This window comes from Stylophora pistillata, chromosome 6 (genome assembly GCF_964205215.1).
Source record: "Stylophora pistillata chromosome 6, jaStyPist1.2, whole genome shotgun sequence".
Classification (NCBI taxonomy): domain Eukaryota; kingdom Metazoa; phylum Cnidaria; class Anthozoa; order Scleractinia; family Pocilloporidae; genus Stylophora; species Stylophora pistillata.
The window spans coordinates 3,709,666-3,732,500 of NC_142524.1; the positions used below are offsets into that span (position 1 = coordinate 3,709,666).

At 39.1% G+C, this 22,835-nt stretch overlaps 3 protein-coding genes across 9 annotated transcripts in view; all 3 read left to right on the plus strand.

Moving 5' to 3' along the window:
- The first annotated feature begins 2,895 nt into the window (after positions 1-2,895).
- On the plus strand, positions 2,896-6,463 carry LOC148727781 (uncharacterized). The gene is made up of 6 exons (XM_088763152.1): positions 2,896-2,910; positions 3,092-3,349; positions 3,420-3,700; positions 3,782-3,943; positions 4,094-5,326; positions 5,845-6,463. The coding sequence occupies exons 1-6, from the start codon at positions 2,896-2,898 to the stop codon at positions 6,461-6,463; spliced, it is 2,568 nt and encodes an 855-aa protein (XP_088619278.1).
- Positions 6,464-11,146: 4,683 nt separating this feature from the next.
- On the plus strand, positions 11,147-18,852 carry LOC148727782 (uncharacterized). Of its 7 annotated transcripts, none has more exons than XM_088763414.1 (15): positions 11,149-11,751; positions 12,060-12,162; positions 12,780-13,000; positions 13,420-13,551; positions 13,852-14,022; positions 14,508-14,650; positions 14,884-14,995; positions 15,301-15,372; positions 15,589-15,769; positions 15,893-15,988; positions 16,157-16,243; positions 16,492-16,546; positions 16,763-16,828; positions 16,935-17,113; positions 17,607-18,852. In XM_088763414.1, exons 1-15 carry the CDS (start codon positions 11,209-11,211, stop codon positions 18,344-18,346), a joined length of 2,901 nt encoding a protein of 966 aa, XP_088619540.1. In that variant the 5' UTR covers positions 11,149-11,208; the 3' UTR covers positions 18,347-18,852. The 7 variants fall into 7 exon arrangements, with proteins under 7 accessions (XP_088619541.1, XP_088619540.1, XP_088619543.1 ...); XM_088763413.1 differs by having other exon boundaries at positions 11,154-11,751; positions 15,301-15,384; XM_088763415.1 differs by lacking the exon at positions 16,157-16,243 and having other exon boundaries at positions 11,147-11,751; positions 15,301-15,384.
- Positions 18,853-21,644: 2,792 nt separating this feature from the next.
- The window catches only part of LOC148727783 (uncharacterized), a 2,503-nt gene continuing 1,312 nt past the window's right edge, over positions 21,645-22,835 (plus strand). The window contains exons 1-2 of the mRNA XM_088763426.1: positions 21,645-21,881; positions 21,953-22,835. The exon at positions 21,953-22,835 is cut by the window's right edge and continues 1,312 nt beyond it. Of these exons, the coding sequence (XP_088619552.1) occupies positions 21,709-21,881; positions 21,953-22,835 (1,056 nt within the window). The 5' untranslated portion in view covers positions 21,645-21,708. The remainder of the gene's footprint in view (positions 21,882-21,952) is intronic.

The following is a 22,835-nucleotide window of genomic DNA, read 5'->3' on the forward strand; positions in this document are numbered from 1 at the left end:
GCAGAAAACCAGTATACTGATGGGTGAAGTAGAAGCGTGGACGGTTGTAAAATATTCAAAAGAGTGGTATGATATTTGCTGTACAAATAGGAGACAAAGACTCAATAAAGACATGTATTGAAACTGAATGGTGGTTTATTCATCTAGCGGTGAACTATACAACAAAATTAGAATACCAGAAAAACCACTTCGACACAACTCTTCGGCTATATCTAGCATTTCTACTCTTGCTCTTTGATAGGAAAAACGAATCACTGGCATAATATTAAAAATACAATTACACTGAACAAAAAAATCGAAATGGTTATATACAACTAAGAGTTCGCGATCCGAAGGCAAGTCGCATAAGTAAAATTCTAGAAAATAAAAGAAGTGATGGTATTCCCAGGCCTCGAAAGTAAAGATAGCAGGGACCTAGGAAAAGAAAAAAACCTCGTGCATTGTCAGATTACCTAAGACATTGATATAAAACTAATTGAAAATGGGTAGAATGGGTTGAAGTGCTTAACGGTAACAAAGGGTAGCGTAGTCCGCTAGATGGAGGTAATATGAATTCGTCTAATGACGAAGGTAATAAATAAATATAAAACAAAAGATTCCATATACCGCAAAGAGAAACTGGGAGATTAAGATCATACAATAGGTAGTGTTCAAACGAATGTGAAAAGAGTGGTTTTACATAAAATTCACAATTCTCTAGCGGGAAAAACAAAAGATAACAATAAAGCTGCTGTAACAAGACGTGAGTGGAATGAATTACAAAATTGTGCTGAAGTAAAATGTGACATAGTGAATCTTGTGAAATCTACAAAAGATAATAAAGATGAATGTTTAGAATGGGGTATGAAATACTATGAAAATGCACGAGGTTTCTAGTTTCTAAAATACCCTGGTGAATTGTAAATCTGGACCTCACAGAGGTATACTCCCATAAAATATGGCCAAAAAGAATATAAAAGACGCAACTAGGAAAAATACCATATTGATAAAAAAAAGCCGTATTGAAATCATAGTTAAAAAAAAAATCGATTACATAATGCGGTCTTAAACGAATGTTAAAAGAAAGAAAAAGAAAATGGATGAGGTCATAAAATGCATTAAAAAATATAGTTGAATTAAAAAGCAAATTGCGTTGTGCGATACATAAGATAAAATCGTCTGGGGGAATCTGTAATTTTAATAAAAACAAAAATAAATAACAGTGTCTTCCCCTGAAACAAATTGCACATTATAAAAGAAAAGTTCAGAGGAAATAGAAAACGGCCAGAGATAAATACAACGATGAATAGGTGGGGGAAAAAATAAATAAAGCAAAATATTAAACGGTCTTTCTAATGGAATAAAATGCATATGAGTCAGAAGTTCTAAGCGTTGCGAATGCGAGCACGAATTTAGAATGTCTGATAATTCTTCGCACGCTAAGGTTAATAGGTTAAAAAGATTGAAATAGGTTTCGAAATCAAAAGGTGGACATGAAGGAAGGTTGCGTATCTAGAGAAATAAGAAAGTTAGCGATCAGTATAAAGAAAAAATTGGTGTTGAAAGCATGTAATCGAATGTCCATATATGGGGTAATGGACTCAAATTTGAAAAAAAGGCGCCAAATGCAAATGAAGAGAGTGAATGAATGAAGCTAAAAAGTCACCAAATCAAAATATTCTATTTGTATATAACGGTCTATCTAAAACGCTCACAAAATATTCTCTAAAATGTAAAAAATAATCGTTCATATCTGCGGGGTAATAAATTTCGACTTTTATAAACTGTTGAGAATGAGGGGGTCTATGTTGAAGAGTGTTGTATAAGTCTCGAAACAAAGATTGTAAATAGGTGACAATAAAAGCATGTTCGAGAATAAAGTGTTGTACATCGAGAAGAGAATCATTATCCATCTAGAAAGGAAAGGAAAGGAAAGACTCATTTAGAAGTATGCTTAGCAGGAAAAAGGGGTTTTAGCTGTAAACACACTCACTTCGCGAATGCGGGCTTCTATGGCTCCTAGCTGTAATAAGAGGCCAAGCTCGGTGATGGCTTGCTGCCTTAACATCTCCCTGTGTTCGTCATCAGCGGCGTCAAACTCATTGGGAGTTTCGTTCACATCATCTAGAGGTAGAATGGCTTGACGGTGTTGGTTGATAAAATCATCGGGGTAAGGGGAATGACAGAGACCGCAGGAATTTGATATCTGGACGTGATTGTGTATACATCGACGATGCACCCAATTCTGGCAGCATGGAGTGGCTGTGGCTGCAAACATGTTAACACAGATCTGTAGCATACAGACGAAGCAGTTGACAGGATTCCCATCGCGCTGTGGTGAATCGTTTTGTAAACGGTTGGAACGTCTTGGAGGATTCATGTTCTGTGAATAAAAAATCGGAGTGTAACTACATGACTTTGTTTTTTAAAAAGTAAATGGTTGCAAGAGGTTGACTTAGGCAAAGTAGTCTAGACAAATAAAACTCGCACAGAGAGAAGAATTTTTTGATGTGTCTCCAAGTAGCTATAAGCATGGAATGAACTGTAAAAGGAAAGGTAACTGATTTCGTTACTGCGATATAATTGACAGGCGTCACAACATTGATGCAATGACACAAAGTTCGCTTGCTGTCAATCACCCAAACGACGCCATAAAAATCTGTCATTCACCCAAACGACGCCGTAAAAATCTGTCAATCATCCAAACGACGCCGTAAAATTATTATTCCACCGTTAAAAAGTTTCAAATATGATTGGATAGGAATCCTCACGTGGGGACGCTATAATTTTCCTATATAACTAGCCGAGGTTCTAGCTTCATCACAGTAGTCGATTCCTCCTGCGAGAAGAAGAAGCTCAGCTCTGAAAGCCACAACTCTCACTTAAGCCACAAGTCTTATTCAAGTCACAGTTATCATGCCTAACAATAACGTAAGTGCAAGTTGTATTCTTTTTTAAAAAGTCCCTCTGAGAATTGACATGCGTGTAGGATATTCAAATTTCGTTCCATTTGCAGACGGAATAATTAAACCGTTAATGTTTTAAATGATTTCATTCATCGGCGTGTGTATTTGATAATTGATTTACAATGTGTGTTTGTTTTTTAAAAAAGGGTAAACGCACATTTGATGAAGAATTCGGTGACGACGGAATTTCCGATTCACAATTAAATGAAATTGCTGAATTGCTGGACATACCTGAAGTCACCGACCAACAAATGGTGGAGTTAGGCGAAGACATAGAGAGACAGACTTCTCCGTTATTTGAATTTAATTTTCAACCGGTGGGGCGCCCTAAAAAAGCGCTGGACACCGTCAAAAAACATCGTGGGACAGCCCAGAAGAGACAGCTGCGTGAGGCCACAAAACAGGTACGTTTTTATGTACTTTTACTATCCAATGTTATGAATTATATTTAATTTTGATGATGTTATTTTACAGGATGACATTGGTAAAGAGATCACGCGCAGCGTTGCTGATATGGCACGTCGCGTGTTGGATTCATCCAAGGCTCCTAATGGCAGCGATCTCCAGCCAAACGACAGGGTCATGTTTAATTTCTCGACGAAAAAGTTTAGCCACCCGCTACAGTCGGCGAAATTCACCGTGGAGGAAATCACCCAGGATACCACCCGCTGGGAGACGTATATGCAAACGCTGGCCAGTCAGTTGAACTCCAACGAGAGTTTTGACGCCACGGACGACTTCCAGAGAGTAAAAAGGTAAGACCTTATTATTTATATTTAGACATTTAAATTCTTACTTGTAATATTCTAACAATTATTTCCTTATTTTTCTTATAGGTATTACCGAAATCTGAAATCAAACCCCTCAGTTGTTACCCGGTGTGCCAAAGAGTTGCATGGTAAGGCTGGTGTACCAGAAGGTCCGTGTGGCCGACCTAAATTGATAGAATTCCAGGAGTATCTGGCTCCTGACTATCGCCTAAAAGTGATGAGTGTAAGGTAAATCTTACGTTATGTGTGATTTAAAATCTTACTTTATTCTATTTTCGAGTTACTTATTTTGTTTTTCTACAATTGTTTTTCTTTCAATTTCTTCATTTTTTACTCCATCACGTACGAAGGGAAGAACTGTGGACCCTTGGTTCTCAGTCTTCTCTTCGAGTCTGATCCAGAAGGCGGCGTGGGTCACTACCACGGTTGCACTTCGTATGCAGCCTTTATCGAGAGGAGTTATTTCTGCCACGAGTGTAACCGTGGTTTTGACAGCGACGAATACAGACATCACCCCTGCGAAGGTCGCCGTTGTCCTTCCTGTAAGACGTTGGAGTGTGGCCCTAAAGATTCCCTGCCTTCTCTGCACTGCACCCAATGTAATCGGCACTTCTTTGACAATTCCTGTATGTCACTCCATCAGGAAAAAGGTCTGTGCAAAAAACTCATTCGTTGTGGCATCTGCTGTCACGAGTTCAAGCCAGACAAGAAGGAACCTCACCGCTGTTACTGGGGTGAATGCAGGAATTGCAAAGATGTCGATTTACGTAACCACAAATGCTACATTCAGCGAGTCAGTCCCAAAGAAGACCAGAGGAAGAAAAAACCCAAAAACAAATTAATTCAAGACAGAAAAAAGAACCCGGAAGCGTCCGAATACTACGAACCACCTGTCAAAGTCTGGGCAGATTATGAAACTATGCTGGACGAAGACGGAACTCATATCCCTATCCTCATCGTGGCCCAAACCTCAGAGTCTGATGACGTCGAGGAGTTTTATGGTCTGCAATGTACCGGTGACTTCCTAGCATTTCTCGACGAACTGGCGTACGGTCCACCCGAAGAGAATTGTCCCTTCTCTGAGTTCCGGGAAGTCATCGGCACATTCCACAATCTGAAGCGGTATGATTCCATCTTCCTTCAAGAGCAGATGGTCAAGGAGGGTCGGAGGTTCGAGTTCCTGATACCCAATGGCACGAAGAATCTGTGCATGAAGGTGGGCAAAATATCGTTCAAAGACAGCATGTGCTTCTTGCCCATGTCCTTGGCTGCCTTCTCCTTGACCTTTGGTATCCCCGAGTTAAAGAAAGGGTTCTTCCCTCACAAATTCCACACTCCAGAGCACCAGCACTACATTGGCCCCCTCCCTGCACCAGAGTTTTATGATCCCGAAGGAATGTCATCCAAGAAGAAACAGGAGTTTGAGGAGTGGTATGCGGAAGAACGCAGTAAGAATCTTCCCTTCAATCTCAAAGAAGAATTGATTTCTTACTGTTGTTCGGATGTAGCCCTCCTCAAAGCTGGGTGTCTAAAATTCATTGGAGAGTTCAAGGCTATTGCCAAGTTCAACCCCATAGAAAAATGCATCACCATCGCCCAAGCCTGTAACAGGTAAGTCTCTTACCAGAGGTTTTGAAAGAATGTTTTAATAGGAATGCGACTAAACAAAATTTGTATCCTAGGTATTGGCGAAAATGCGTGATGGCGCCTGACAGCATCGCCATAGAGCCAGAGAATGGTTGGGAAGGTGCCATGCCCAACCACTCGCACGTGGCATTGGAATGGTTGACGTGGGTGGAGAGAAGTCTGGAGACTAGGATCCAACATGCGCGCCAAGGGGGAGAGTTTAGCGTTCCCCATGGGTCTCGTATATACACGGTAGATGGCTACCATGCGGAGACCCGCACTATATACGAGTTCCATGGGTGTTTGTTTCATGGTTGCCGGACGTGTTTCCTCCATTGAAAGCAGATGGCCTTTTCCTCCGCCAGTATGACTGTGGAAGCCCTCCATCATCAAACCACACAAAAAACTGCCACATTGCAACGATTGGGGTAAGTCTTACCAGTAATTTTTGATAGAATGTTTTAATAGGAATGCGACTAAACAACACAAAATTTGTATCCTAGGTATACCGTCGTTGAAATGTGGCAGTGCCAGTGGGCGGAAATGAGAAAGTCGGATCCAGTCCTCCACAACTTTACCCAGGCCCTCCAAATCACCACGCCCCTACAACCCAGAGATGCCTTCTTTTGCGGCCAAATGGGAGCCACGACCCTCTACCACCGTATTGATTCTACCCAAGGGGAACAGATCCGGTACGTGGATGTCACCTCCGAGTACCCTTGGGTGAATAAATACGGTGAGTACCCCACTGGTCATCCTACCATCATCCTGGAACCCGCCAATCAAGATCCCAGTGCCTATTATGGTTTGATGAAAGTCTCTATCCTGCCACCCACCCACCTCTTCAATCCCGTCCTTCCCCATCGCCAAAAAATTGGTTCCGCCTGGAAACTGACCTTCCCCCTTTGCCGTACGTGTGTCACAGAAGAATCTCAAAAACCCCTCCCCGAAAGAAACTTCATCTGTCCCCACACGGATGAGGAACGTACCTTGACAGGTACCTGGTGCTCCCCACAAATTCTGAAAGCCATCGAAATGGGCTTCCAGCTGGTTAGAATCCACGAAGTGTGGCACTTTGAAAAACGTCAGCGTGGGCTCTTTGCTCCTTACGTCGACACTTGATTAAAGATGAAACAAGAAAGTAGCGGGTACCCCGCCTGGTGCCAGACGGAGGAGCAAAAAGCCCACTATGTCTCCCAGTACCAGGAGAAAGAAGGTATATCTCTAGACCCAGGCATGATCGTCAAAAACCCCGGAAGGAAGGCAACCGCTAAACTTATGTTAAATTCCTTCTGGGGTAAATTTGGGCAGAATTGCAATAAGGCCAAAGTCTACCACTTTAACCATCCCGCCGGCCTCTTAGAGCTCCTCGACGACCCTCTGGAGGAAGTCATCGACATACGAGTTCTGTCGCCGGAATTAGTGGAGTGTGTGGCCAGACGCCATTCAGAGGACCCTGAGAAAGGTAAGGCTGTCAATGTCTTCATTGCAGCCTTTACCACCTGCCAAGCCCGATTGAAACTCTACAAATCGTTAGAGGTGAGTACTTGTTGTGACTTGTTTTTATTATAGGAAACGTGTTATTTATTTATTTTTATTGTGTACTCTATAGGTATTACAAGATCGTGTCATCTACTATGACACGGATTCCGTGGTGTACAAATGGCGACCCGGTGAAACAGAAATTCCCCTCGGTGACTACCTGGGGGATATGACAGACGAATTAGGCAACGGGGATTTCATTGTAGAGTTTATTTCGGCTGGCGCCAAGAACTACGGCTACCGGACCCATCAAGACAAATGTTGTACCAAAGTTAAAGGGTTTTCCCTGAATGTCAGAGGCATCGCCCAGTTAAACTATGACGTGATGAAAGCAAACATTCTGGATGAAATCCAGCATCCTTTAGATGAATCGCAAAAGACAGACATTATTAACCCTGTACATTTTGTGAGAGACCCCGTTAAGAAAAAAATTAGAACGGAAACCCAAGTCAAGTCCTATCGCTTAGTCTTCGACAAGCGAGTGATGGAAGATGGAACATTTAGGTCGTTCCCTTATGGGTACGATAGGTTAGATGACGAAGATAATGACTTGGTAGACTTTTTAGCATTTTAACATAGTTTTTTTTTTTTTTCCAAAATAAATACTTTTACAATGACAACTCATGTGTGTATTTTTATGTCTGTTATAAGAAACAACATGCGTCAGGTCTAATGGTAGCACGATTCGCTTTGGCCCATTGATGTGTCGTCATATGCCCTCCACCTTTACGATAGGTAGCATACCTCTTAGCATACTCATCTTGTTTGCGTTTAATTCGATCCGAGACGGGTTTTCCTTTTGCAATATTATACAACATCTTGACACCTTTAGGTATGGCAGTCACCCTGTTTTTTTAAAATCACACTTTCAATTCCCTGGCCTTTTTGTGTTTTTCTCCATTTCTTGCGGGGTTTTTTTCCCCTGGATTTACCTTTCCCCCTGCTGGCCATGACGCAACTGTGACCACTACCCCCACGACACACATTATTTAATCCTTCTAAAGTGAAATGTCACGATACTCGTACCATCGTGGGGGAATTGAGCTAATTGATTCGTTTCCAATTCGCTGAGTTGCGTCTCCACTTCGTCAACGTGCTGATTTCGCAAAGGGATGTAATGGATGTGTTTCGGTTTGTAATAATAATTTCCTTGCAATAGAGGATGATACTCAAATTTACGCATGAGATCGGTAATTTGATCCCCCATCATCACGGGGCATATAGGGAAGAGTACAGATACAGCGTGTGTGGAGCCATCCCGTTTTTATAAGTGCTTTCTTTGAGATTGGTAAAGGTGTAGGTAAACTCGTTGAGAAAAAATATTATAGACTTGGCTATAACACTATCCTTGCCCATCATCGCAGTTTCTTTTAACCCATATCTATAATAATAATGCTGGGAGATGGTACGATCCTCTGTAAATTCATTACCGCGTTTCCTCATGGCCAGATTAGGACCACTTTTGAATGTATCAAGACTCTTGTATTGCATAGCCTTTATCCACCCAAAAAGTTCACACGTCTTTCCTTAGAGTAAATTGACAATGATTCCTAAACTCTCGTCGGAAGGGGTACACGCTGTCATCTACCTTTTCTGACGTCACTGTCATGGTTCCTTCCTCTTTGTGATACAAGACATCAAATTGAAGCTGTTCTTTCCCCAGTTTATGAACCAAGGAATGTTTCTGCGTGAGTTTATCTAAAAATAATTCGTATTCTCTCTCGAATAAGATTTTGAGAAAGTCGTAGACCGTCGTCATGCGGGTATCTTTGATATCACCATAATAAACCTTCGTTTCTATATCTTCATGCGCCGTGTCACCTTCGTTGACTTCACGATACGATGACATCAGGAAAGAACCGTCTGAGAGACCCTTGAGAAAAGGGGTCAGAATCGATTCGGCTGGTAAAGAAATACTCGTCATCCCCACTTCCCATTCTCCTAAATCCAATCGTTTATTCAATCGATTTTTCCAAGAATGGTTACTGTTTCCAGGAAAGTATTTGGCACTCCCATCGTTACTGGGTAACGTCAAATAAAAACCACTCATGTCAACGGTGACTTAGGTACACTGAATGATTTTTTGACTGCGTCGGTGTCTTTATTTCACCCGTTTAAAGTGTAACGTCACGATACTCGCTCTGTCTTGAGTAAATTGGGCTAATTGATTCGTTTCCGATTCGCTGAGTTGCGTCTCCACTTCGTCAATGTGTTGATTTTGCAAAGGAATGTAATGAATGTGTTTCGGTTCCTAATAATAATTCCCTTTCAATTGGGGTCAATACTCAAACGTACGCATGAGATCCGTGATTTGATCTCCCATCATCACTGGTGCACAGACAGACGAATAGAGATACAGCGTGCGTGGAGCCATGCCGTTTTTATAATCGCATTCTTTGAGATTGATGAATGAATAGTTATATTCGCTAAGATAAAACATGATCGAATCCAGTACTATTCCATCTTTCCCACTGAATGTTCTCTTAAATAATCTGTATCGAAATATTTCATAATTTGTGTCTGAACGAGTGCTGGTAAACTCCGACACTCGCATTTGTGCCACCAGATTCTTCCCGGGTTTTTGTACTGTGTGTTGTTTGTAAGTTCCGGTTCGTGACCATCCAAATAGCTCGCACATATCTTCGCGTATTTCAAACGAAACATAAATCATAAAATCTAGTAGCGATTGAAATCTACCGGCTTTTACTTTTTCAGCGGACACAAACATAGTTCCCGTGTCCTCGTTGAAAAACATATCAGAGTGTTGCTGTTCTTTCCCGGGTAATGCCACTAAGGAATGATCGTCGGTCAAATTATCTATAAAGAGTTCGTGTTCTCTTTCAAACATCATTTTCACGAAATCAAACACTGTTTCCATGCGGGTATCTTTTATATCGCCAAATGTGACATCTGTGGTAATGGCTACCTGTTGCCTCGATGACTTTTTGTAGACAGTGCGATACGATTGCATGAGTGAGTCTGTATCTTTTAATCCCTTGAGATAAGGTGTCAGAATCGATTCGGCTGGTAAAGAAATGCATGACATGCCCCCTTTCCATTCTCCTTCTAAATCCAAACGTTTATTCAACAGATTTTTCCAAGAATGGTTACTGTTTCCAGGAAAGTATTTGGCACTCCCATCGTTACTGGGTAGCGTCAAGCAAAACTCACTCATGTCGATGGTGACGTAGGTACACTGAATGATTTGTTTACTGCGTCGGTCTCTTTATTTAATCTTTCTAAAATGTAAGGTCACAATGCTGGGTCCAAATTCGGGTAATTCAGCCAGCCTGTTTTTCGTCGTTTCACCCACTTGCGTTTCGATGACATCAAAATGATTATTTCATAAAGGGATGTAATGAATCTGTTTGGGTTTGAAATATGCCGCGCCTTGTAAATGTTCATGGTAGGGTATCTGGCGTAATAAATCGGTCGTTTGATCCCCCATGGTCACTGGCGCACACAGCGAAGAATAGACGTAAAGATTGCGGTGACTGACCGCCGTAGAAGGTGTATGTGAGGGTTGTAATGAAAGGTCCAGATGATATCGCTGAGTAGAAAGCGATGCATATCCCGGACCGAATCATCTTTCCAAGGAATGTCGTACTAATAATACGAAGTTTGAAGGGTATTAAACGTCCTACCTAAGGGCTAGTCTATACCGTGTTTGGCTACAGAGAGATTCGCCCCAGGGCGTGCTACCTTATCATTATCCACTTTCCTACCCCGCAAATCGATGAATTCCACCTGCGTGATTTCTGTCCATCCTCCCCACTTGCAGAGGTCGCGATGTAACTCAAAGAACACATCACTTTTAAGGCGCACATCTCTCAAATGACCCGAATCGATGTTTTCACAGGATACTTTCACGGTCCCTTTTTCCCGATCGCAGGTCACTTCAAATTGAAGGGATTTGTTGTTGGGTAAATGACTTCTCCACGTATCATCCAGACTATATACAAATTTAATGTGTTCTTCCTGGAAGAGGGCTTCTAAGATATCAAAGGGTGTCAGTAATGTATGCTTTTTGACTTCGCCATAGGTGATGGAAAAGGTCACTTTTTTAAAGGTCCTTTGCAAGTTGACGACTAAGCGACTGGTCGTGAGAAGGACCTGATCATCCGATAATCCTCTCAAAAAAGGCTCCCATGGGTTCTTGAGTGACAGAGCGAGTAGTTTACGGCACCTCACCCGATTCGCCCTTAATCTACCGCCTATAAGCGAATCTAATTATTCTCAAATTACCGCATACATGCGGATAAAGTAGGCCCTATTTACCTACCGAGATTAGATTACCGAGAACAAAAAAAAGGCCTGGTGCTAGAATGGATGGGTTTTGTAGGCGCCATTTTAAAATGCCTCCCCGTAAAGATTTTCGATCTAAAAGGGCTTTTAAAGTTGTCAGTTTTAAAGCAGGAAAGGCAGTAAAAAAACAGAAAATTAATGTTCCTGGTAGATTAAATGTGCAAAAAACCGATGCATCGAGTTTCGCTTCAAATATCGATGTAACTAGCGACGAGCAGATCTCACAGTCGGCAGCTGAGGTCGATGTGGATAATTTTCCTGCAGACGCTAGTGTTTCAACAGGATCAAGAAAATGGCCCAAATTTCGTATTAAAAAAAAGCTCAGAGCCTACCACACTAGGAAATCTAGACTAGCCACATCTTGGCTGGATTTTCGGGAGCAGATCGTGACTGCTCTTCTTTCAAGAGAAGCAATGCCCTTGGGGAATTGTGTAATCCCTGGTTGCACGAATGATGCTCTTGGAAGATGCCTGGACTGTGGCCCTGCCATGTACCTGTGCGAAGAACACATACAGGTCGTTCATGCAGGAGGCAAATCTCTGCACAAACCACAGGCCTGGAAGGTTATAGACTATAGTTTTTTATTCCATTCGTTGTCAAACACACTCTTCTTTGACTTTTTCCTACACTGATTTTCATTTAAAGGCATATGTAACTGTTATTTAGAAAAGAAAACCTTCTTAAAATATTTAAAAATATTTTGAAAGGGGCAATTTTAGAATACCCTGCCACTTACTTGCATTTCTCTGAATGCTGTAGAACAAGGCAAATAAAAACAACAGCAACCATTCAAATTCAGTTATATGCAGTTATAAATGACTGGGTATGGTAAAATGTAGCCACTGAAAATAGGGTAGACTGCAACAATCAGGAGGGGAGGTTCATTCCTTATAAGTTTCAACAAACTGTCTGGACAACACCTCACAACATTGATCATGGCTGTGTGCGTGATATTATAGCTATAAATGTACATGGTAAGCAAGGTACTTATTATAGTGACTAAACTCCCTAGGAAAATGGCTGGTATATTGGAAAAAAGTGCTAGAGATCTTATAGATGATCCTAATAATGAACAGTGGGTTTAACAGCAAAACTTCAATTAGACAACTGAAAAATTTTCAGGAAGGTAATCAATGGTTTATTAAAAAAAATATCACTTTTATTGTGAATTTTATCATGTGGTAAATGACTGCTGTCCTATCATCATTGTCATCATTATAATTATTGTGACTTGTATATTGTACGTTACAGTAGAATCTCGATGTAGCGAATTCTCAAATGACTGGCAAATGATTATGTTTGCTATATTGAGGTTTCATTACACCAAGGACTTTTTTATATATAGAGGTTTGTTAATCCAGGTTCTACAGTAATGGGATAAGTTTTTTTTTCCTCTTTTTAGCTTAAATTATGGCACCAAAAAATATGCATTTCTCAGACATCTTTGGGATACAAAATTATTAATCACTTCATGCTTTGATTCGGTATTAGTAAGCAGTTGTTATAATTAGGAAAGCAAAAGCAAAAGCAAAGTGTTCCTTTTGTGACAATTAAAGTATACACTTCTTTTCTTTTTTGCTTCTTTCAACAGGACAGCAACATGCAATTAAATTGAAATGTTGTGAGCATGAACCTGAGGCAATAACCCTCATAAGAAATGGCTTCTGGCCATCCACCCCAAAACAGCCCCAAGTCGCCTTTGATATTCAGTTTATGACACTTCTGCAGTATGTCTTCCTTGAATGTAGAGTGTCATTAAAATCTATTCATCAGTCACTGCTATGGCTTTCTCTGGCATGTTCAAAAGTCTATGTAAGTACTTATTTATTTGTATGCCATCTGTAATCATTAGCATCAATTTCTTTTGTCAAATAAAGGTAAAACATTACTATTTGTATGGTTGTGTTGTGGCCAGAAATAAATTAGTTTAGCAGAAGTAATTGGTATTGTCAAGTAATTCATATTGTCATGATCGATCATTCATGGTTGAATTTCACTGATTTATAAATTATGTTGATTTATGTATGTATGTACTTACGTACGTCCCCACATAGTTACATACTTTCATTGTGATAAAAGAAACACTTTGCTATTTCTTTCCTCATAAGAACCCTGCTGCTTGAATCAAAACATGCCTCAAGTACTAAATATAAAAACCCAGAATGTATGTATGTACTACGTATATATGTATGCATGCATGCATTATATTAATTGTGTTCTTGTTGTTTTAGGTTAAAGACATTTACCGTCTTCTCGTTGGTGAGTGCTTTGGTGAATTTCGATATCTGTCTAGTATGTTGAACAGCTTGAACCACTTCATTCCTTCTTTTGGCAGTGAACATGAGTGCCCTGCCTGCCCCAAGGTTTGTAGAAATTTTTAATTGCTTTTGCAGGACAATTATTGCTTTAATTATGTTGTTGGTGTCCTATATTTTTCATCATCATCATCATCATCCTCATGTACCAGGTGTTTTACCTGGAAAGTTCATTAGGATGATGAATCATATAATATCTAAACATGTGGCAAATAATAAATTTAGAAACCCAGTTCTGTTACAACATAATACTCTGTTATCTTGGTCACCATGTGTTGTTATATAATATGATTGATTTATAATTTTTGTACAATATATATTTGGCTATTTTACTTTATTAATGTTCAGGAGAATGGAAGTATATTTGTTTCTGTGGATGCATTATTTGGATGTGTGAGAAAGAGCAGTGCAGGAACAAGTGGAAAAGCATCCAATTATGGAGAAGAACTCTTCATTAACCAAGATAAAGTAGATAAATTTTTATCTACTTACAATAAAACATCCACTAGCAAATCAATGGTAATTATCTTTGTATGTTATGTAACAACAAGTACCATATGTCCTTTTTTACAATCTCTTAAATACAAAAACACTTGATACATTTGTTAAGTCCACAAATAATTTTAAATTTTTTGTTGTCATGCAAAATAAGCATGCATCCCTTTGACCTTATGGTAATCTTTTTTTTTTTTTTTGTCATCAGAATATAATCTATTTATAATTCATTTCTGTGACAATTATAACTCTGCCTAGGATGGCTTTCTCTCTTCCTACTGAGGTGGTCCCGGAAGCCCACATAAAGGAGGAGGGTTTGTCAAGTTAGATTTCTTTCTTCTATAAATACCCATCAGATAGTCAATAACATAATTCTTGGAAAGGTTGCATGTTGTTGATGTTTCTATTATGTCAGTATGACATGAAGTAGATGAGTACTAAAGTTTCTTTATATTTTCTGGTACTTTTTGTTTATGAGCTCTGCATGCCTTTCGTGTTGTATTTTGCAGGACCAAGCATGCAATCAGTTTCAAGCAGGAGCTAATCTGCGGTCCAAAATTAAATCCAAAAAGCTGGATGAAACTGCACTTTTTGGGGCTGCATGTCGACATGAAGTGCCATTAAAGTTCTTTAGCCTGAAGAGGGGAGAGGAGTATGTTTTCTTAGCACAAAGAAACATCTTGCTTAGGTTTTAAACGATGAAATTGCCTCAGATGTCATATATTTATGAATTCTTTCTTTGTTTTCTTATTTTATCACTGTTATGTAGGTCCTATTTGTTCCCATGAATTTTTTTGCATCTTTTCATTACCTTTGTATTTGGGATGTACAGGAGAGTTTTGATGATTTGCTTAGTTTAACTAGACATAATTGTTTTTTATTCAGAATTGGAAATGCAGTTTTTCTGTTAAAGTGGATCAAGGAAATGATTGCACAGAAAGATATTGAAGTTTTCTTTTTCTATGACATTGCATGCATTTTGCATGCACATCTGAAAGTAAGCAAATGGCTATATTAATATATTATCTCATCTTTATATTGGTAAGGACTGCGATGACTGGTCTAGTGAAGGGAAATGGGAATCACCATTTCTATGAAGGCTGCAGCCTCCATTTGAATTATTGCATTTGTGGCCCCTTATGTGAAGGAGCCACTTCTTAGTGGTCATTGAGGAAAGTTCAATTGCTTGTGTATGTAGGGTCAACAGTTAACTAATACATTATTATATTACTTTACTACACTGATGTCACCTACAAGGTTGAAATGTATGCATCCTAATCAAAATGTATTTTTCATTTCAAGAACACCCGTCAGGAAAACTTGTTGACCAATGTCGTTGTTGCAATACCTTCATTTCATTGCTATGGACACAAGGTATCATGTCAGGTATACAAGAAACGTTTTAACTTAACTCCACTAAACTTTTTGTGTTTTCAAGTTTTCAAGGTGTTTTGTGTTTATAGGATATAAGTCTTTCAAATTTGTTGTAAATGGTGCATTTTAAACATACAAAGAAAATTTCCTATTTATTGCTAGTACATTTTATTATTATAAACATCTTCCCTTGGGTGTAAATTCAATTCATTGCAGGTAAACTATGCTGGGAGGAGATTGGAAGGTTTTGGTCTAAGTGACGGTGAGGTGATGGAACGACTGTGGTCATATTTAAGGCCAACAGGAAAAATCACCAAGGAGATGACTCCAGCCCATCGAGTGGACACCTTAACAGACTTTCTCATTCATTATGCAAAGAAGTCTATTGCAAATATTGGTATATTTATTCGTTTTTTACTGTTAATTTGTTTCTGATGACAAAAGCAGTTCATGAGTAGAAGTAAAGTTTTGTTTTCGAGGTCCCTTTCAAAAGTGATTGAACGGTATGACTTTCTTTCAGGAGAACGTCTTTGTGATCACTTAAAGAGAGCAAGGGAGGTGAGAGCAGAAACGGAGGATCAACTGGCTTTACTTATTCGAAAGCTTGCTGAAACAGGTTCAGTGTTGATCTTATACCAACTGTAAGGCTCCTATCTGACCAACCATCTTCATGCCATAAACTACGTTTTTTTTGTATATGCTAGTTGCTGATTCTACACTCTGGAGGTATTTTGATTTTTAACTCCCTTCTTTCATTTATTATATTTATATTGTACATACAAAGGTAAAAAAGTGGAAGATAGCACTATTGAGGAGTGGACCTTGGCAGAAAAAGAATCTGTCATGAAGGAGACAAATGAAGAAAAACCTGGTTGGTGTCAATTAATCTAAACCATCCTTTTTGAATTAGTAACTTTATTCCATATTAAGAATTGGGTTCAGCCTGTGATCACACCAATACTTATATTTGAGCTCCATCGAAGTAAATGTAACTCTATTTCACGCACTACGTGATCAACTGATCATTAATGCTTGAAAATCGAGTTACATTTACTTTCTGACTGCATGCATACATGTGTACATCATTATCTCATACTTTTTATCACCACATCAACACAGATCTATCGGCTACAGTGGCATACCAAGAAAAACTGAAAAAGTACTACACCGTGAGGTAATAAGTTGACTCGTTAAACATATAAAAGAGAAATTAAAGAATCTTTTTTTCCAACCCTGGGCAAACCCAATCTTTGCAAGACAGTCGACACCAAGATTTTGTTTCATAATTTTAACACACGACCAGGTTTAGTTCCTAGTGATAATATAACATGTCTTGTGATCCAGTTTAATGTTATGTTCTAATTATTGTAATGATCTGTTTACATTTTAGAACCAGTCTTCAAGAATGTACGTCAGGATCAGATACATGGAAAATCTTGACAAAGGAACTAAGCTGGTACGTTTTTAACCTTGCAGCGTTATGGTATCGTCACGTAATGAAGTTCTATGTTTCGTTATATTATTTAACGCCCTTAAAGTAGGTTTCTTTCTTGTTAATCTAGTTTGGACGAGGAACTTAAGAACATGGAAAATGGACAGTGTCGATGGTCTCCAGACAGCAGCATGTACCAAAGTTACATTCGGTGTCTCAAGGATAAGCGACGGAAGAATCTTCTGCTGACAATGCATGGAAAGTGTACAGAACGGTGGTTTCTTTTGCAGCTGATGAAAAAGTATGCAGGTAATCAAGTACGCATTTTACAAATTGGTATAGAATACAGAAACGTATCAAAATCAAGTGCCCAGAACAACGAGACAAGCAATCGACGATGCCTTGGAATCAGAATTCTCTAACTGCGACTCTGATGGTTGATAAAACGCCAGTATAGATTATTAATACAACGTAACGTTTACATCGTTAATCGTAAGATGTAGTAGTTTTGCCTGAAAACAACAGAACAATGATTACTCTCCCTAAACAACTCAACTGTCTCATTGGATGTGTTTAATCACTGATGTTTTAAATTATATACTTAGCAATCTTTTCCCTGGCCTTCCGTCAGTTGTAAGTTATTCCTCTACTCCCTGTACATGAAAGGCAGTTAATGCTATCAAATTTCAACACAAGTAAACAAAATATAGTAAATGAGAGAAGTGGCGATAGGGTATGTCGCAACCACCACTACATTTGTAAGAAAAAAAGGAAGAATCTTTTTTGTGTCTGTTGTTTTTAGATGGCCAAGCCGTGGCAAAGAAATTGTGTGGTCAAATCACAAAAACAACGAATGCTGTGAAACAACTTATAAAGCAGTACAAGCGAGGAGATGCAGCATCACGTGGATGTACATACCCTTCAAAGGTCAATCTCGTGGAGGCGTTGGATGTCAGTTCCTCCTTGTGGGCTACCCTTGATGATTCCAATCTATTCGTCTGTGTGCCGTACTGCATAAAACGGCAAATTATTGATTTGAAGCACATGATCAAACGATGCACTGAGGAAGAAGTTTTAGTGAAGGATGAAATCACGAGAGTAGCGATGTTTTATCAACGTAAACTAGGAGTCTTAGACAGCTGGTCTAAGAAACTAGCTGCAACAGACTCGGCGGATTATCATAGTCGTGGATTGTTAGCACTTGTACTTTCTAAACGAGATGAGACTGAGGCCTTTACTCTTCACCTGCAAGATCTTTTTGCTCGAGATATTAGCGATGATGAAGAGGTACGAGGTGACGGAATTTTGTCTGACCCAGTTGGAGAAGCGGAAGGCGTTGATTCCAACGATGGTGGGAATCGTGATACTACTGACGCCCACGATGATTATGAGGATGATGATTACGATAATCAAAATAGTTCCATCCTAGAATTGGAGGAACAAGGTGTCCTGGAAGATCTCCTTTCGGTCCTTAATACTGAATACGGGTGCGACGATGTCTCGGACTCAGAATTCTCTGATTGCGACTCTGATGACCCATAAAATGCCAGAACATTTTATGATTTAATGTCTACATCTTCAATCATTAGATGTAGCAGTTTTTACCTGCAAAAAAGGAATGATTGGTCTCTCGTAACATTTCAACTGTCTCATTGCATGCCCGTCTCCATAACTTCTATAAATCAATTTGTGAATACATTTAATTATCTTAGCATTGCATTCACTTTGTTTAACTAGTTACAATAGTACCCAATAAATAATTTCTTCGAGCAAAAGTTGCCAAATAGACATGGAACACCGACGTAGTTAAGTGGTATCAGCATGGCGGTGAACGGACCTGCTATTTCTTTCAACTTGAAGCAGCCTTTGTATTGATATTAAACAATAAAGCACTGATCCCTCTTTCTTTTCAATTATCTTGTAATTCACTAGCCAATACATGATTACCATGAATGACCCTAGTTGAGCGGTTTTCATTGAAACATGAAACAACCTCTAAAAATTTGTAAAAAATAGACATATTTAAAAAATGAAAACAGTGGAATTAGTGCAACAATATCTAATTATTTAGTATTTCACGGTTTACTGAAAAGCGCTCTGTACTCCTAATGTCTCTCTGCGGCCAGCAAAAAAGCAAACAACAAAGATGAGGGTTCGTCACTGGTTCCCGTAAAAATCCCTCTCAAAAAACCAGTGACTGAGGTTACAACTTCGTGCTTTCATCGGTTGCTTGGTGTTTGATACTCTAATAAAGTACCTCTCATATTTATTCCTAAAAGTGCTTGAAATTTTACATTCTGAAAACGCACCATTGTTTTCAGTGCACACTACCTTGGAGGAATTTAATAACGCAACAATTACCGGTCATTTTGAATTTGTTTGAAAGGAAAATTCGGTCAGGGAATCACGCGATTAACGTGACGCCATCGTTTACGAGAAGCTCCATTTTCAAAATGTTCTCCGTTTAAAAGTGCATTTTCGAAGAGCTTCGTTTTCGTGACGGACTAGTGTGGATGGTAGCCCTAGCCGTGGAAGTAAAGCTGTGTTTAAACATTTATCCGCTAAGTGTAGACGCTGCCTTAGAGAAAACATTGTAGCCTCGCGAAATTATAATAATACCTTTATTTAAACACGATATGTTTCAAATTAAGCTGAACAGGTTGTGGGGTCGGGTGTAAATCAAATAAACTAAAGCACTAAAATAAATGCATTAGTGTCTGCTAACAAGGCATTGACCAACCCAAACTACATTGAATTCAGTCACTAAAACAACCCAGTTTTGCATTTGAACTGAAACTAAGGTTTAAAATCGAGGTGTACAGTGGATGTCTAGATATGCCATATATCGCTTATTAGACTGCATTCACTAAATTAACTCCCGTTTTTGGGTTGAACTCAAATAAATTTAAAGGTAAATTCGGGATGCATAGTCAATCTCTAGATATGCCATATAAAGCTTGCTAGACTGCATTCACTAAACTAACCACTTTTTCCGTTGAACTCAAAGAGGTAAAATCGGGGTGCACAGTCGATCTGTAGATATGCCATATAATGCTTGCTAGAGTGCAATCAATAACATAATATATACAAACCCCTTTTTTCGGTTGAACTCAAAGAAAGGTAAAATTGGGGTGCACAGTTGATCTCTAGATAACGCTTGCTCTAGTCTAACGCTTGCAAGACAGCAATTAATAAATTAACTCCGTTTTTCGGTTGAACTCAGAGAAAAGTAAAATCGGGATGCACAGTCGATCTCTGGATAAGCCATGTAACGCTTTCTAGGCTGCAATCAATAATATAACCTCGTTTTTCGGTTGAACTCGAATAAATCGGGATGCACTGAGTCAATATCTAGATATGCCATATATCGCTTGCTAGACTGCAATCAATAAATTATTCTCTGTTTTTCGGTTGAACTCAAATAAATTAAAGGGTAAAATCGGGATGCACTGAGTCGATATGTAGATATGCCATATAACGCTTGCTAGACTGCAATCAATGAGTTAACCCCGTGTTTCGGTTGAAATCAGAGAAAAGTAAACTCGGGATGCACAGTCGATCTCTGGATAAGCCATGTAACGCTTACTAGACTGCAATCAATAAATTAACTCCGTTTTTCAGTTGAGCTCAAATAAATTAAAGGGTAAAATCGGGATGCAGTGAGTCGATAGCTAGATATGCCATATAACGCTTTCTAGACTGCTATAAATAAATTATCCCCATTTTTCGGTTGAACTGAAATAAATTAAAGGGTAAAATCGGGATGCACTGAGTCGATCTCTAGATATGCCATATATCGCTTGCTAGACTGCAATCAATAAATTATTCTCTGTTTTTCAGTTGAACTCAAATAAATTAAAGGGTAAAATCGGGATGCACTGAGTCGATATCTAGATATGGCATATAACGCTTTCTAGACTGCAATCAATAAATTATCCCCGTTATTCGGTTGAACTGAAATAAATTAAAGGGTAAAATCGGGATGCGCTGAGTCGATCTCTAGATATGCCATATAACGCTTGGTAAACTGCAATCAATAAATTAAGTCCGTTTTTCGGTTGAACTGAAATAAATTAAAGGGTAAAATCGGGATGCACTGAGTCGATCTCTAGATATGCCATATATCGCTTGCTAGACTACAATCAATAAATTAATCTCTGTTTTTCGGTTGAACTCAAATAAATTAAATTAAAGGGTAAAATCGGGATGCACTGAGTCGATATCTAGATATGGCATATAACGCTTTCTAGACTGCAATCAATAAATTATCCCCGTTTTTCGGTTGAACTGAAATAAATTAAAGGGTAAAATCGGGATGCGCTGAGTCGATCTCTAGATATGCCATATAACGCTTGGTAAACTGCAATCAATAAATTAAGTCCGTTTTTCGGTTGAACTGAAATAAATTAAAGGGTAAAATCGGGATGCACTGAGTCGATATCTAGATATGCCATATATCGCTTGCTAGACTACAATCAATAAATTCATCTCTGTTTTTCGGTTGAACTCAAATAAATTAAATTAAAGGGTAAAATCGGGATGCACTGAGTCGATATCTAGATATGCCATATATCGCTTGCTAGACTACAATCAATAAATTAATCTCTGTTTTTCGGTTGAACTCAAATAAATTAAATTAAAGGGTAAAATCGGGATGCACTGAGTCGATATCTAGATATGGCATATAACGCTTTCTAGACTGCAATCAATAAATTATCCTCGTTTTTCGGTTGAACTCAAATAAATTAAAGGATAACATCGGGATGCACTGAGTAGATCTCTAGATATGCCATATAACGCTTTCTAGACTGCAATCAATACACGACTTTCATAATGGTGGATGCCTAGGGAAAACTGGCACTAGTACATGGGGCCGAGGCCAACCAGTCAAGTGCAAAACAAACATGGCGCCCGAAGTTAGCGATAGTAGCGTGAAATTGAGTGAGAATGATATACCAGGAGCTTCTTTGTGTGGTCGAAAACCTGAAGAATTGAAAACCGATGAGTTGAAGTTTTGGCTTAGATGTCGTGGGGACAATGGGAAAGGATTAAAAACGAAAGCACAGCTCGTTAAAAGGTACGTTTGCTTGCATTTGACTCGATCTATACCATTGAAATGATATCCTGACTTGTCGTTTCTATTTTCAGAATCAACGATTATATTTCATCGGGAAGAGATAAAAAAATATTTGATCCTGATCCAAACAAAATATATTCCCAAAGAAAGGAATCACAAAGTACAAGCGCCGCGAATGACGACTCGACTTCTTGCACAACGCAGCCTTTAAAATATCCAGCAAACGATTGGAGTCTGTCTCTTCAAAAGATGCCCGTATTTACGAGAGCTAATATTGATGTACACATAGCGAAAACAGGGAAAAGAATTGCCAACAAAGACCAGCATAGCATCCCAACTGCGTTGCAAAAAGGCAAGAGATTCGATGATGACGAGTATCTTGAGGAAATACGTTGTGCTTGTGACGAAAACTACTTCTATGTGAAAGCACAGTGTTGTCACAGTTTCTCAAAAAACGATCTGCCCCATCAATTAAAAATTGCCCTCAATATAATATCTGGTAATGTGGAGCATGCGGTATGCACTTGTATATCAGGGAATGCTGGACTTTGCAACCATATGATAGGACTGATGTTTAAACTTTGTAAGTTCACCATATATAAATGCACAGTGACTACAGATCTTAGCCATGAAGCTGACCAGCAAGCCACCCTAGCTTGCACATCTAAGTTGCAACAGTGGCACCAGAAAGGAGGTGGCAAAAAAATTAAGCCAGAACCAGTCATGGAGATGGTTATTGAAAAAACAAAACTCAACGATACCAAGACTAGGTCTGGGGTAAAGTGTCTACTCTATGAAGCAAGAAGGAACTGTTTGCATGACATGAAAGCTGAGCAGATACTGAGAGCGACTCTTTCGACAACTGAACCAAACTGTGGCTTTACGCATATGTCAAATGTGCAAGTACAAGAGAGTAAAGAAACAAAGTATGGTAAATGTCCCAAAGGGTCATAC

Excerpts from the sequence above, each read along its gene's own strand:
- LOC148727781 (XM_088763152.1), top strand. Across the intron at positions 3,701-3,781 it reads GACTTCCAGAGAGTAAAAAG|GTATTACCGAAATCTGAAAT; the intron begins GTAAGACCTTAT and ends TTTTTCTTATAG. Across the intron at positions 5,327-5,844 it reads ATCGCCCAAGCCTGTAACAG|GTATACCGTCGTTGAAATGT; the intron begins GTAAGTCTCTTA and ends TTTGTATCCTAG.
- LOC148727782 (XM_088763413.1), top strand. The coding sequence starts at position 11,209 with ATGGATGGGTTTTGTAGGCGCCATTTTAAAATGCCTCCCCGTAAAGAT. Across the intron at positions 14,023-14,507 it reads CATCCACTAGCAAATCAATG|GACCAAGCATGCAATCAGTT; the intron begins GTAATTATCTTT and ends TGTATTTTGCAG. Across the intron at positions 15,770-15,892 it reads GAAGTCTATTGCAAATATTG|GAGAACGTCTTTGTGATCAC; the intron begins GTATATTTATTC and ends ACTTTCTTTCAG.